Source organism: Clupea harengus, unplaced genomic scaffold, assembly GCF_900700415.2.
Source record: "Clupea harengus unplaced genomic scaffold, Ch_v2.0.2, whole genome shotgun sequence".
In the NCBI taxonomy this organism is placed as follows: Eukaryota; Metazoa; Chordata; class Actinopteri; order Clupeiformes; family Clupeidae; genus Clupea; species Clupea harengus.
In genome coordinates, this window is record NW_024879946.1 from 34326 (window position 1) to 49978 (window position 15653).

Sequence of the window (15653 nt, forward strand, 5' to 3'; positions counted from 1 at the left end):
GAGGAGGTAGGCTAAACCATATCTTGGCTACCGTTTAAGGCTAATCTATCTAACTCTGTTTCCCTTATATGTAAAATAATGAAACACACAGAATTAAATCTTTAGTGAATAAAATACAGCAGAACATTCAGACTTCAGGACATTGCCTTCTTCCACGACGCCCATCATTCACTTGACCGTACGCGTCCCTATGAAGTGTAGTAATGCCCCCTTGTGGGGAAAGAGAAAATTACAAGATATTACATGATTGTTCCACAAGGGAGAGCTCTTCACCAGAGGCAGCAACCACACAACCATAGAACACGTCATATGCAACAGAAAACAAAATGTTTGCCATTCTACAGTATTATACACATGCATAGACATATTTTATAAACAAAACATAGAAACATATATTTATATTACATAATATTAACATATCTTTTAGAGAACATTTTTATATCTGTGTTTATGTATTTTTCATGTCTATCAAAATGTTGTCATGACTTCTAAGAGCAACTATTTGGAAGTCAAACTATGCCTGGCACAAGCCACAGACTGGTGTCTAGAGTACATTGGCTTTGCTGTGGTTGCTTGACATTGGCGTTGCTTGACATTGCTATGGTTGTTTTTACCACCATCACACAACATACTGTGCCCAGTACAGTGCCAGGGTCCAGGTTGACTGGCTGATGACAAATTGATTTCATACCCTTTAAAGATACAATTCACCATAGGTGTTTACAGCAATTGAAGGGTTTTCTTTTTTTTTTTTTTACAGATGGCTATTGCATATTAGCTAAAATTAGCTATGTGTCAGCCAGTTCACTCTGTTTTGTCCATGGGTATTTACTTTGATACCAACAAAAAGTAGTTGGAGAGCGAAATTGTATGGAAAATATTTCTGGTCTATCATGCCCCTTTCTGACAAATATAGAAAGGTTATCACCCGTGAAAACAGAGGTTAATTGAACAGGACATTTTCTGTGTGACGTAAAATGATAATCAAAGACCACAGACAGCATTAACAAACATGAACTGTCCTGCCCTGCTGACGGGACACTTCAGGTGCTAACTGATCATTTGCCTCTTAAGATACCTCAACATTAGAACTTCAAGGATCTTAAAATAGTACCCTCAAAAGCTCTTAGAGTAGCAACGTTTAGTATTTGTGAAAGTCTTTTCTCAGTCTTTCTTTTCATGTCAGTCATTTTCTTTTTTACATTTGTACTATCAGCAGAAAGTATGTCAGCATCACCTGTCATTCCTCATTGAGTTGCACTGTAATTCCTCTGGAGCCGTGATTATATTAATCACAGGTGCCAAATAGGTGAGAAGTCTTCATGATTCTAAGGAGAAGGAGCACCATTTTAACTTCTCTCTACCCAGCACCCACTGCAGGACTAGACTGCTGGAGCAGGCGAGTGAGCGAGCGATAGGACGCCTGTGTTTTTGAGTCACCCCTTGTTTAACACCTGTCACTCCAGTCACGAGGACAAGTGCCCCTGTCCTTCTGCACTAATGGCGTTCAGAGAGGTGGGGGGGGGGTGTGAGTGGATGTCAGCAAGCGTGTGTGTTTGGCAAGTACGCCTGCAGACACGCACACACACACACGCATACACACACCCACCCTCACACACTCGCGCTCTCTCTCCCCCTCTTTCACTTGACCTATGCTGATACCAGGCAGCACTCGGCTCAGCCTCTCGGAGAGTAGACTCTCCCAAGGGCTACTCCAGAGACCAAATTCTGAACGTTAGCAGAGGGCACTGGAAACCTGCAGTCATGGAGAGCTTCTTTAAGGGCAGGGACATTTGGATAGTGAGCAGTGTGTGTCTTGTGGCCTCCTTCCTCTGGCACCAGCTCTGGGATTTACTCTCGTTTCGGAGGAAAGGCAGAGGCGGCTCATCCGCTGATGCTAAGGTAGGCAGACACTAGCGACTGATTTATTTGTGGTGGTACTTCACAAAGATAATATCATGGACATGGATATGTCCTCGAGCGCCTTATTTGCACAACAGATGGACAATGGACAAGATGTGTTGTTTTAAATCAAATGCTCGACAAAACTTTATCTCAATATATACTCAATATACTCAATATGTTTTAGAGATTTTAGGATGGAAAAAATACATTTTGGATAAGCAGTCATACTTGTCTGTGGTCAAACCTATGGGTGGCTTAAAATCAATGGTTTAAATCGTTAACTGTGAGCCAAGACCTAAAATCCTCTAAGGTCTTTGCAAGGGTGCAGGAGGCCACGAGATCCATGTTCTACTGAATGAGGCAAGCAAGAGCTGTCAACACCCCAGGAGCCTAAGGGAATGGCAGGGGTGCAAGAAACGAGACCCGGCAACCCAAAGCTAAATCTGACAGTGAGATGTTTCAGCAGCCTTATTTTATTTTCACAAACACCACACACCCATGTTTCTCCATCTCTGAACCTCGCTTAAAGAGCTTCACGAGAGGTTGAAGACAGTTGTAAGGTCCCCTTGGTGTAGAAGACAGCGATATACGTCATGCGTTTGGTTCGTGCAGGACTTCTACTGGGATGATGGAAATAATGTGAGTGGCGTAAGGATTGTCAGAGGATTGCACCCCTGTGATGTAATACCCACCAGGAGAGGCAAATTGCATGACAGTGTTTTGATGGGATGTCTCCTTTGGGACAGTCAGATGACATGTCATTTATGGAGTGGCAGGATGGTTTGAGAGTTCTTTCTTTGATCATACATACCATACAGTACATTGATGGTATATTCCTACAGATAATATAACATAATATACAGAGTATATTCATGATAATGTATCAGCCTGAAATATTCTATTACATGATTCCTCTCATTCAGTCCTTGATCCTGGAGAAAGAGTGTTGCTATTTGAACTCCACAGCCAATCAAATGTACTCCTCCCTTCGGTGCTCCAGAGGCAACGTTGGAACACAACTGCCCCCCTGTGGTTGATTCGCTGGAAGAGTGTATTGCTTTTGCTATTCAAGGCCACCTTGGTTGTTTCCCATTTACCCAGTCAGAACCCAGACACTGGAGTTGTTCTTGAGCGCACACACTGGATGGACAGCTAGAGGAACATGAGGAGGTTTTAGTCTAAATTCAGTTGAATTTTGTTGGATTGGTAAAGGATTATAATCAAGCTATAATCAACATGTTGGTCACATTGGCCAATGGAGATTTTCCCTCAGTTAAAGGATGTATATCTACAATATGTGCAACCTGCTATGCTTGCCATGGTTTTGAAAACAAAGCTCCTCCGTCCACCAATCACCTGTGTTCTCATGTCTGACTGACATCCTGAAGGCCCAATCCATGACCTGACTGGTCCAGAAAGCTGAGGCTCTCTGCAAAACAACATCAATCTATAATGCTGCTAAGGCTGCGTAATGAGCCTGCCTATCCACATCATAATATGCCATTGATCTCATTTTCATAAATCACAAATTCAAAAAGAAACATTTGGCTTCAGTTCCTGTAAATTGAATCCCCTCTATTCACCTCATTAATTCCAGTGCACTCTGCTGGCGAGTAGTTAATGTCAGTCAGGTAGACGAGCAGCTGTCTGCACTCGACATGCCATATCACACAGCTTTACACTTTTACAACACACTGACAAGGGCTATGCTGAGAGCCACATTTATCCAAATATAACGAACCTCACTACTTCATTCAGCTGAAGTGATTTCTTTAATGAAGAGCTTAAAAAGCACCTTGTGATTATACAACACCTGCCCCTGCTTATGCCTCGTGGTTTTTTTTTTTTTTGAAGAGGCACTTGTGTCATTATTGCTCTATATTTAGTCTGGACAGAGACACTTGTGGTAGCCCACGTATCTCTTTTCATCCGTTCCCCCCATTGTCATTGAGTAGCATACGTTAGGAAGGTCAAAAAGGTTGTTTGAGTTCAGAGTGGCTATGTGAGTGATTGCCTCAACCTAGATGCAAAAGAGAGAATCATTTTTGCCATGTTCTAGTGGTTATATTAATTATGTGTAAATATCCTTGTTTGTACATTTGGAACATTATTGGCACAAATCTAGCCATGATTTGAGCACATTGGAGGAATTTGGTGTTACTGTTGTGTTCACCATTATGTATTAATGCACTGGCTATGTTCTGGTTGTATTTAAACGTGAGAACAGATCGGCCAGTCCTCCTGGGAATAGTAAGCTCTGGTGAGAGACAGGATCCTGTGCTCTTAGTGTGCTATCAGGTATCTGTCACCAGGTATCTTGATACTGTGAGCACAAAAGTGCTAGACGCGGTCGACCTTAATCCCATGCGGGCCCTCTTCCACCTGGGTACATCTGTAGACTCCTGTTATCACCTGTTTCCCTGTGCTGTCTTATCTATCTGCAGTATACAGTCCTATGCTCCGATCGTCGACCAGTGGCTTCTCTACTTGATGTCACCTGCATGTCAGTCAGCCGTTACATACATCCATCTGCCAAAACCATCCCTGTATGGACAGTGCACTCTGTGTGTGTGTGTGTCTTTATGTTGGACGCCCTGTTTCTGGACTATTCCCTGTCTCTATTGGACAATTAGAACCATAAGGTGGACATTTGTTCTTGGAAGGTCATTTGCATGTCCCTATTTGCAAGGAGCTTCTCACCTCATAAACAGACATGGCCCCCATCATCTCACAAGAGTTAAGCTATCAGCATATCTATCAGGACATTTGGTACAAAAGATGAATGTCAAACCTAATTGAATAAGCCAGCAAAGACTACCTCTGGCTGATACAGTAACACTACACCACAAATAATCTCATAATTATTTGAAGAACCCCCACATGAGAATACTCGCATCCCCGCCATGGCGTCTCTAATGGTCTGTACTGTCATCTGCGTTGGAACCTCCATATGTTTTGTGATATATGTAGACATTGTCATTAATTGTCCACCATGAGTTGACATTCATAAAGTTAATACTCACTGACATCCTGTAGACAGCGGTCATGGCTTATTGGTGTTCCTATGGCTTTCCCAGAGTACATCCTAGGCATTCCCAAAGCATTTTTAGGAGCAGTGCTCTTGTGTAATACGGATATGTTACTGGGCAGGAGAGAGTTACTGTCTGGGCTTGGGTCTGTCCGTGTGGATTCTTGCCTGCATACATCATTATGTCTGTAGCATGCTTGAGCGTTCACCCATAAATAAATCCACAATCTTTGCTCTATTTCTCTGTGGCAATCACTGAGGCCCATGGAGATTTAATGGTTGTGTAATGCCTTTGGTGAGCTATCAATCACGTTGCACAATAACTTGTTCTTGGCACGCATCTTCGTGATTGTCAGGGATCGCAGCGCACAGGCTGTGGAAGGCTCGGGTGTTAAGGAGGTACCGGTGAGGACAGACGTACTGTGAGGAGGGCGTATATATTTATGCCCTCTCCGAGAGGAGCAGAGGGAAAGGGCTTACACAGGACTTCTCTCTAGCTGGTCATTGGATTTGATTAAAAGATTAAAAGATTGAATTGCCATTTTAACCCACAGACCCACAATGCCAAACACTTGATTGTTGATACAAATCCTCCAGTGTTGTATGGTGGCCATGATGTGGTGGTTCCACAAGCCCACAATCTGTAACACACTCTCAGATGAGTCTCACACATGATCATAATATAACAATCAGAGTTGTTCATGTTTTACATTGTGTTTTCAGACTTGATTATATGGCGATGAACTTATGAAAACCCCTTAGAGATTTCCGTGCGTACCAGACTAGAATCTGCTTTCTAAAAGAAAAGTCACCCAAACGTGACGAGAAAGAAGAAGATGGTTCACACATTTAAGTGCTGAATTTGTTTAGGGAACACAGCCTCTTTTCCCCTTAGGGGACCCAGAGCAGACGACGCAGATGCTTCGGTCCACTGTCCCATCTGTCCTGTGTCTGATTTGGGAATGAACGTTAATGGGGCATTATGGGATAAGTACCATATCTGACAGGTCTCAGCTAAGCCAAGGCAAAGTCTCGTGCTGCCCTCTAGAGGAAGCCCCTGGAAAGACACCTGAGTGAAAACTAGACAGTATTTGTTTTTGAGAATGCTGACAGTGAATGTGTGTTAATCTTTATTTATGATATTGAATTCCATTTAGCTTAAGATAAGGTTATAATGTGGACTCTGTTACAGTCATGTGATATCGTATGACTTTGGAGCTCTACTTGAACACAGTCATTATCACCAAAAGTAAACATTATCTCAGAAATACATCTCAGTGACAGTTTCTGCAGACCTAATGTAAATCAAAACAGTCCAGCAAATAAAACTGTACAGGCAGGTATGAGATCCTTATTAGAGCGGCACTGATGAGGCGTCGTTATTCATCCTGTACGGCTCTCAGACGGCACGGGGATCTCTCAGCCCCCCCCCCCCCCCTTTTGCCATTCCACACACGGCACATGTCAGTCTGGCACTATTAATATATGTGACTAAGCTTTCCCCTATGGAACATGACACATCTTCTCTTGTGCCCTGACGGTGGTATGTATGTATGTACGCAGCCTATACCGCCTAATCCTGAACATCTATCATTGTCAAAAAATAGGTAGATAGACAGAGATAGATAGATTTGCAGTAAATAAATAGTATGTTTACAGTCTACCAGTAACCATTTGTCATTACATGTTTACGTAATATTAGAGATGATTTTTAACCCATGAAATTCCTTAGTCCAGAATACACACAGGCCCATAATCATTTAGTTGGGGCACAAAGCAAAATCCAATCCATTTGACAAAATCATGCTTTTTTCCCCTTCTGTAACAAAGGGACATTATTGAGCAAACCTCCTAACTAATACGATATTACACTTTGCCACCACGTGATGCCATCATATTGTGCAACGTGGACCCTCTCAAGGGTTGGGGCACAGTGCCACCTGCTGTTCGGTGTCTGCAAGTGAATGTGGACAGGTTGAATGTCTACCTCTCTCCCCCCCCCCCCCCCCCCCCCCCGTGTCACAGGCACAGTCTAATATATTAGGTTTCTCGTAGCTAAATAGGAAACAACAGCGCTGTACCCGGACAGTCTTTTAGCAGGATCTTTTTCAACTTAAGTATTACTTGAAGTCATTCCTCTACGTCCATGGATGACAGCCATCTGATGATGGTCAATGTAGGTTGCAATGTAGTTTGCTCCTAAGCATGGCAGACATTAGAAGACTGTAAACAAGTTGTCCCTCTGTTTGCGTTACTGCATCAAGCATGTTAGCTCTCTGTGCCTGGTGCCCTGGAGCCCTGCAGCCAAGCCACAGCAGTGCTGCTGACGGGTGGAAGAGTGGGGGAGCCAGAGGAGCAGATGCAGCGGACCGTGTCTCGTTTCCTGGCTGTAGTGCACATGCGGCCCCCTCCCTTGTTCTCAGGAGAGTGGCATGACCTGGCAGCCGGGTTGGCACTGAAAATAGGCGGAACACAACGCGGGGGCACACGACCCCAGACCAACTGAGGACAGAGTGTTCCATTTAGGTTGAAGGCGCTGTGCAAGGTGGGGTTGTGAGGGGGGGTTGTCTGTTGGCACAGGTAAGGGGAGCCAGGCATGTGTGCCAAATTACAAATCCTGTCTAAAACTACCCAAAAAATTGTTTTTGACGTGCACCTGATAGGACATTAATGAATGACAAATGCACCCTGACCGCACCTTGAAATCAATCTGGTCCATTCCGGGTGTTTTATTCTTTCCAGTGGCTCCCCCTGAACTGTTTCTATTTCTGTAGTGATAGTCCTCCTGTGCATATCTGTTACTAACTACAATCCGAGGGCTTGCCAAAGAACAGTGTGTTCTGAGCAATCAGCACTTATGGTTTCAATAGTATCAGTCCGCGGACGACAAGATACCGACATTTTAGATAATTGCTAAGGCCAGCATATATGATCATAGTGTATATATCGTAGGCTTTGATTACATCCATGCTACAGTATGCTTAAAGCATCAGTCAGGCTGTGCAGGATTTTTCATATTTTATGGTCAGTTTGTGGATTGATCCGTTCATAAATTGCCTCCTTTGAATCAATCGATTTTAAATGCGCTCTCAGGGAGGTGTGCTGTTGGTGATGAAGCAGTGCCTGTGTTTTATGGGGGAATCAGTGGTCATAACACAAACGTAGCTCAGCTCCCTCCTTCAGGCGCAGGAGTGCTTCCAGTGTGTTTGGTGTCAGCTGGGGACAGAGTTTTTCACGGCTGTCATTGCACTATGTGGCTGTGACGGGCAACGAGGGCCCACTTGGCAGGTGAAAGCTGTATACTATACACAGGGCCTGGCTGCAAGTCTTGGTATAGGCTCACAGGCTGTGATCGCTCAGGTTTCCTTGTAAACTTCCAGTGCTATAAAATGAATAGGGGTTTTATGTCATTTTAGCGTATGCCAAGATGTGTGTTCACATGTTTGCCTCATGTTTTTGTTGTGTTAAAGGTGCATGGCCCAGCTTTGGACTTTTCATAGTTATAGCTTTAGGCATAGGTATAAACAAGTCATGGTGTATGCACAGTACTGTTGTCATTTACTGAACACCAAGGCTGAGAAAAATACTGGCATCGCTGTACTTTTGTGTTATAAATATGAATATATTTATATTAATATAAAAACACAAATATTTAGGAAATTCACACCATATCCAGTATTGATACCATTGCAGGGCACATATTGTAGTTTCCATTTTCTGTGTGACACAGACAACTTATCTGGCTTTCCATCCCCTGAGAGGACTGACATGTACTGTATACTGCAACTGTGTGTGTTCCAAAGTGACACGGGCAGAATGGAATGACCTGCATTGTCCACATTGCTGCTCTCTCATCTGCTGGTGTCCGGGGACAGGTGTGACGGATCGCCCTGTCAGTTAACTCCTCATCTCTGTCCCATGTGTCACGATACCTCGACTGAGTCACCTGTCTCTTCACTTCCTGGCATCGCTTAAAAAAAAAGGGAATAAATCCAGCCTGTTTTACTCCATTTTTTGGTTAGGGTTTCTTCATGGATGTGAGATAGGTTAGCAGTTGACCACAAATCGAGCAGGGAGCACCCCTGGCTGTGGCTGTGGCACCTCACCGTCTCACATGACCAATCGTACTTGGCTTCGATCAGTCAGAGTGTGCAGAGTCCTGTGCTATTCTTGGCCAAGTGGTCGCAGCTCAGGTTGCAAGCACTGGCCCCTTTTGTCAACGACATATTTCAAGATGGCCTCGGCTTTACTTGGGGGCACAGCAAGGCCGGCCCATACAAACAGTAGAGATGGATTTTAAGAAATCATTGAGGAGAAGAGGAATGGTGATATTCTATGCAAACAAACACACAACTACACACAAGCACTATTATGTATGAATGTATTATGTATTAGCCTGATTGGGTTTCAGGGGCTGTCTGTTTGTATGCAGTTTGCATCTGAGGGTTGTGCTGATTAGAACCGCACATGTCACAGTGGCCTTCTATGTCAAGTGAAGCATTTTTACATGGTTCTGTGTAGAGTGCCACGGCTCAAATTTCAGGAGCTAAGTTAAAATTGATCCGTAACTGTCTTAACTACAGATGAGCTAGCTTCTACTAGGGATTTCAGTGAATGTGTTTGTAAGTAGTGTGACACCAAATAAATCATGGCTGTCATCTTTCTCAAGTTTCTGCCCGAGAGCCTAAAGATCCTTGGCAGGGTCAGAAAGGTATTGAGTGTAACTAGTTTCCCTGTGTCATAGCCGGGTGCAGCAAGTACACGTGACAGTGAGGGGATTTCTACAGCAAGGTGACAGTCCACAATCACGGAGAGGATACAAATATCGGGAGGTTATTTGGTTCAGTGTCCTGTCTGTGACGGTATTTCTGTTTGTTGACAGGCATCTTTTGCTCTGTAGCTGCAGCTGTTTCCAAGTTCCTCATTGGTGGTAGTTGTTCGATATTTTGAGCAGACCTGGACATATCAAAGATGAAATATTATATAAGAACTTGTTGACCTCTCCTCTACAGTCCTTTCCCAACATATCAGCACCTGTTTGTTCCTTTCCATATGAAAAAAACCCTATGCGGCCAGGAGACATACCAGCAGAACACTTCTATAAGAATGTTTACAGTTAGTACTCCTTCAATATAAGGTTCCATGTTCAGAGAAGCCTGCGTCACTCTAAGGTTTCTTTTTCCATACTTACATATAATGAATTTTATTGGAAACTGTGTGTGTGTTTGTGTGTGTGTGTGTGTCACCAAGACCCTTTGACACCTGGCCGGTGGGTGTCTGCCATGGGGTTAGCATTTGAGGTGTCTCAAATGTCACGCAAATTCGCCTGCCAACCCCCCCCCCCCTCCCACCGCCTCTGCCATTCCTGTGCTGACGCAGGGGCCCCCAGTTACATTTAGGGAGGCCAGCCTCTTCTATTCTTAATGCCATCTCCCCTTTGGAGAGGTGCAGGACTATTAAATGGAGGGAGAAAGAAAGAGGAGCTTGTTAAGTGACAGGAAACGTATACATTCTTTATCTGGATCTTAAACCACCTTTTGGAGTTGTATTTTGGGAATACATAGAGCTGGCGGCAGTCATCCAGGAGGTGTGTCCGTCATTTACTGCGGACATTTGTCACGTTTTTTTCGTTGTCACACTTTCGACAGTTTGACACTTGTGATCCGTCAGCCATCACCATGAGTTCTACCAAAGCCGACACGGGCATTGACTTTATCCAGGCCCGGATTGAGTCCTTGAGCGGTAAAATGGACCATCTCATCACCATTCAGGAGAAGGTCCTCAGCCGGCTGGATGGCATGTCTCAGGACATCGATGGCATTGAGAGGGATGTCGAGACTCTGAAGGTGGACAAGGAGGAGATCCACTTGCCTCCTCCACCGCGAGTCCAATCTCAGGCGCCAGCCATGAAGGAGATGTGTCAGGAGATGAGCAGCATCATGTCGGTGGTGAGCCAGAGGTCGGAGCAGCAGACCCAGAAGCTGGAAGGGGTGGAAAAGCTGGTGCTTAGCATCCAGCAAGTGATCAGTGTTATCGGTGAGACGGTGAAGAATTCCAAAATTATGGAGGTCATGTTCAAAAAGCCGGCAGCACGCAGGAACAAAGTGATCTCCACTCCCGTCCCCAAATGCAAGGAAAGCAAGAGCAAACAGGCCACCTCCACTAAGAAGGCTGACAAGGTGAGTCAGGCAGCGGAAACAGCATGTTCTTCTCACAAGAGAGCTGCCAGTGCTCATCTGTCTCACTGTTAGGAAATTTCTACGTTTGTTTTCGATAAAATGAAGCACATTTCTGCCAGCGCTCTCTTTAAAACGTTCCAGAATGAGGGTGAGAGTTGATGACAGTGGTGAACATTGTAACCTTGAGCTCTGTGTTAGCTTGGAGTATCTTCGCTATGAAGAGGGAGTTTTACTAGCTTGATGTGATGCTTCCTGTAACAGCTTAACTGTGGCCAATTTCACAACGTCTTGGAGGGGGTATACATTTAGTCTTTTTAATTTTGTTTTCTTTCATGAATCCCTCACCTGAAGAGTGGGCAGACAGGATATCTTTCAAATCATTAGGCTCTCCATTAAATACTCTTGAAAATACTACTGAAAAGCAAAGCAACTACCAGGCTAACGATGGTGCTGCCATACCTGAAATGGAGACAGGTCATTTCAGCCTGAAGAGTAAGAGTAAACACTGCACTGTTTTCATTCAGTGTTTCCATTGACATGTCATGGCATATCAAAGTCACTATTTCTGCATACCTCTCCCCTTTCCAAACACGTGACCGTGGATTGGTCCTGTCAGTCTAAGATGGAATATACTGCTGACCCAACTTTTCCATAATATATTACTGGGTATATATTACCTTTGAGGTCTCCATGTAAGGAATGCCTTCACTGGTAGATTAAGCTCCAGAATCCTCTGTCCATGTTAACATGATATTCTGACTGGTGAAACGGGGGCATTTTTCATGTTTTGAAGTCACGCCAATGTACTTCATAGACACTTCAGTCTAAATATCAAGGCCTTTGGAAGTGAACGTGGTTGGTAACCACATTCCCACTCATTTGAAAGGGTGACACTGCTAAAATGACTTTGCACTACAGCAAACCCTTTTGAAGGAAGCATTCCAAACATGCTTAAGACCTTTGCCCCCAGTTTCACACAACCTCCTTTAAATAGGGTCATCACTGAGGCATTTGGTCTACACAGAAAACCCCCCAAGGCTCTCTTAAAGGCATGAATGATGCGGTCTGAGGACAAGCACTGGAATCTAGAAAGACTGTCTTGGGAGTGCTGTGTCTTTGGAGGTTGTGACATGCTGGAATTGGGGATCCTGAACTCCCTCAAAAGTGTCTGGAGATATTGATGAGTCAGGCTTTCTGTCTTTCTCTTGTACTCTCTCTCTGTTGGTCTCTCCTGCTTTCTCTCCACATCTTAATTCTCTATCCCCATTTTCCTCATCTTTTGGAGTGATTGAAAATAAATGAACTGATCTTCCTGCAAGGACTTCTACTCATTAGCAGCATTTGAACACCCACATCTAAACAAAACTTTACGTAACTTGAATAATGACCGTCACCATGGTTTCAGTGTCTAACAGCTAATGATTTATACGGTGTTGTAAAATGTCACTGCCGACTGCTGCATGCTAATGTTACAGTGTGTACTCTAGTGGCTCAGATCGGAGCAGCTTAAAATAAGTACTAGGTGGACAATCTTGTCGCAAGTGGTGTAAATATGGCTTTTCAATGCCATCTAATTTAAGGCAGTGTCTCTGTATTAGCCTAAATACTGATCTATGTATTACAGATGTAATATAATCTATGTTTCCAGATTTTGATTCATTTTCAGTCGCAGATCCCTGTTGTGAATACTACTGCGACCAGACAACTTCTCTCAATACTAGGGGTGGGAATCTCTTGGCACCTCACGATTCGATTCGATTCCGATTCAGAGGTCAACGATTCGATTCTAAACCGATTCTCGATTCTAAGCCGATTATCGATTATCAATTCTAAACCGATAAAACGATTATCGATGCATCTCGATTTTTAAAACATTTGAGTCTCAAATCACTTCCTACTTTGTGTTTGATAATTAAAGAAAATCAACAGATCAATTTTTTTATTAGAGAAAAAGTGTGTCCTTGTCACAATTATGACTTTCTATGAACAATGCAATAATTGATGCAGCTTGCATTTCAACACAAAATGAATGTGTTAAAAAAAAAAAAAAAAAAAAAAAAAAATTTTTTTTTTTTTTTTTTTATTAAAAAATCGATTATGAACTTTTCTGAATCGAGACAGAATCGTTCTAGAGAGAATCGAGAGAAATCGAAAAATCGATTTTTTCCCCCACCCCTACTCAATACCCTTTTAAATCGTATGCACTTGTCAGTTACTGTAAACCTTCACCTTAATTCAGTCCACCCAGTTTTAGAGCTGTTCATCCCAACAGAATCTCACTTAACCACAGACTGACAGAAAGGCATAAGATGCCTATGAGGTGATCAGTATTTTGGCAGTTGTGGTGTGGGGTCATTCATACTCACTGCCCTCCATCTGGACACAATTCAGTAGGGTTTACTGGTAGCTCAACTCCAGTCGTCATCACCTTCTGTTACCAGCTTGCTCTGGAATGGTGTACATGCTATGAATAGGACAGAGGAGATCTAGAGAAGAAGTGTGTTGTTTACATATCTATGATAAAAAGTAATTTATGATAAGATTCAAGTGGTTGAAAGTGTGACAGTTATGACTTCTGTGGCTTGGGTTATTTGACGGTTCATACTTCATCACCGTGATGATTAGCGGAAGCATGCCCCAAATGTTCAAGAACACCTGTTGTCGTCAGGTCTCGCGTCAGGCCGTGTCTGTTGGCGTCAGGTCTCGCGTCAGGCCGTGTCTGTTGTCGTCAGGTCTCGCGTCAGGCCGTGCCTGTTGTCGTCAGGTCTCGCGTCAGGCCGTGTCTGTTGTCGTCAGGTCTCGCGTCAGGCCGTGTCTGTTGTCGTCAGGTCTCGCGTCAGGCCGTGTCTGTTGTCGTCAGGTCTCGCGTCAGGCCGTGTCTGTTGGCTCACAGCCTCCCGGAGCTGTGAGAGGTCTGCCTGCCAACTGGCGTCACACAACCCCCCCCAGACCCTTTCTTTCTCCTCACCATTTGTCCTTCAAAAAACAACCGTCGATATGGACACCTTGCGCTTGAAATATCCTTCCTACCTCAGCATGGAAAGGCCACTGCCTCACAATACAGCTCAGTGAATGTGAGAAGGCCTTGGAGCCCACACGGGAGGTCCCCGATGCATATCGCTTAGGTCCTAAATGGACTGTTTACTAGAGCTGTCTCCAGTTGGAACAAACAGAGCGTGAATAGGGAGACATTTTCCAAGCAGGGTTGGCATTGGATTCCATAGCATCTATAGTGTTGGCTATAAATTAACATCATCAGCAGGGCCCATTCATCCATGATGAACCATCAACAGCATGCCATCTGTGAACCTGTCTGTGTACATCAGCTTGTGAAACTCAGTTTGGCCCACTCATTATTCTTTGCTATCCTCCATCTTACAATGATCTTCTTTGAGGAACTAACAACTTCAAATGTGTGTTTTCGTCGTCTTGTCACTAATTCGTCATTTGTCCCATCATTCAAAGTATGTGTGAATAAGCACTTTAAATGCTTCAGTTCTAACTGTTAACATGTAACACATCCATCCCATGTGCATGTTTGTCTGTTACATATTGTCATTTTTTGTGTTTTTAATAGAAAGCTACCTCTACTAAAGCCACTAAAGAGACTCAAGACACAAGCTCAGCATGGGAAGTGAGCATCTCGGAGTCAACACACAAGTCTAGGCTCCACGGACCAAAACTTACGCTTTTTTCACGCAAATATGGAGACTTTGTAGGTTAATTGCTATTGTCCACTGCATACTTACTTGGGCTGGGCGATGTGCAGATCGTGTGTGCAGACAATCGTCTTCATTTAGTCTTAATTTTGCTTCTTGTAATATGGTTGGTACATTGTCATGTTAATGTCCTGAAACTTGAAACAGCAATTGCAACAATTGTCATTTCAGCTATACTGAAAATAGAAGCAGATTACTAAACAACAAAAATGTCAGATTTCAGTTTCATTATTATTGAGGTTACCTTGAAATATTCAAATTATCTGAGGTCATATCACCCAGCCCAAACATACATTGTTGTTGTGAAATGAATATTGTGTGAACCATACATTTTCAAGCACTTGATTAAACCATTAGCTGATTTGATAAAATCCTGTAGCTTAATCCAGATACTATTGGCTAATCAAGTCTTTATAGTACATCTTCTCACTTTCTTTGTGTTTGTTTATCTTGAAGTTGAAAGATCATAAAGGCAAAGATGGAAAAGAGAAATCTCATTTGAGCATAAAGGATCTGAAAGCACAGAAGAAGAAGAAGCCTCCAGAAAGTCAAGGTATGGAGTAAGAGTGTGAAAAATGTACCTGGTCGTTGTTTACAAGACATCTAACAGCCAAACAAATAGTCAGTTTGAATATGCATAGTAGTACAGGCTTTTGTCACAATGGCTTCAAGACAGTCAATATGATGCCACCCTTGCCAAATATTGAAGACATAGTTGCTTATAAGCTCATTAGTTCTACCTGTGTAATACAGAATATTAAGGAACATTCTGATATGAAAAATGTTAAATGACAATAGATATGTGAGAACGTTTTGGTGATT

General features: G+C 43.3%; 1 protein-coding gene across 3 annotated transcripts; it reads left to right on the top strand.

The window, feature by feature from the left end:
- The first annotated feature begins 374 nt into the window (after positions 1-374).
- On the top strand, positions 375-15410 carry LOC122130866. Of its 3 annotated transcripts, XM_042705687.1 has the most exons (3): positions 10299-11112; positions 14690-14827; positions 15288-15410. In XM_042705687.1, exons 1-3 carry the CDS (start codon positions 10612-10614, stop codon positions 15393-15395), a joined length of 747 nt encoding a protein of 248 aa, XP_042561621.1. In that variant the 5' UTR covers positions 10299-10611; the 3' UTR covers positions 15396-15410. The 3 variants fall into 3 exon arrangements, 2 of the variants coding, with proteins under 2 accessions (XP_042561622.1, XP_042561621.1); XR_006151973.1 differs by lacking the exons at positions 10299-11112; positions 14690-14827 and adding an exon at positions 375-1902 and having other exon boundaries at positions 15288-15334; XM_042705688.1 differs by lacking the exon at positions 14690-14827 and having other exon boundaries at positions 10293-11112.
- Positions 15411-15653: the final 243 nt, after the last annotated feature.

Bases quoted from the DNA above. Each gene is read 5' to 3' on its own strand.
- LOC122130866 (XM_042705687.1), top strand. From the start codon at position 10,612: ATGAGTTCTACCAAAGCCGACACGGGCATTGACTTTATCCAGGCCCGG. The intron at 11,113-14,689 runs GTGAGTCAGGCA...TGTTTTTAATAG, and splicing joins CCACTAAGAAGGCTGACAAG to AAAGCTACCTCTACTAAAGC. The intron at 14,828-15,287 runs GTAGGTTAATTG...TTTATCTTGAAG, and splicing joins CACGCAAATATGGAGACTTT to TTGAAAGATCATAAAGGCAA.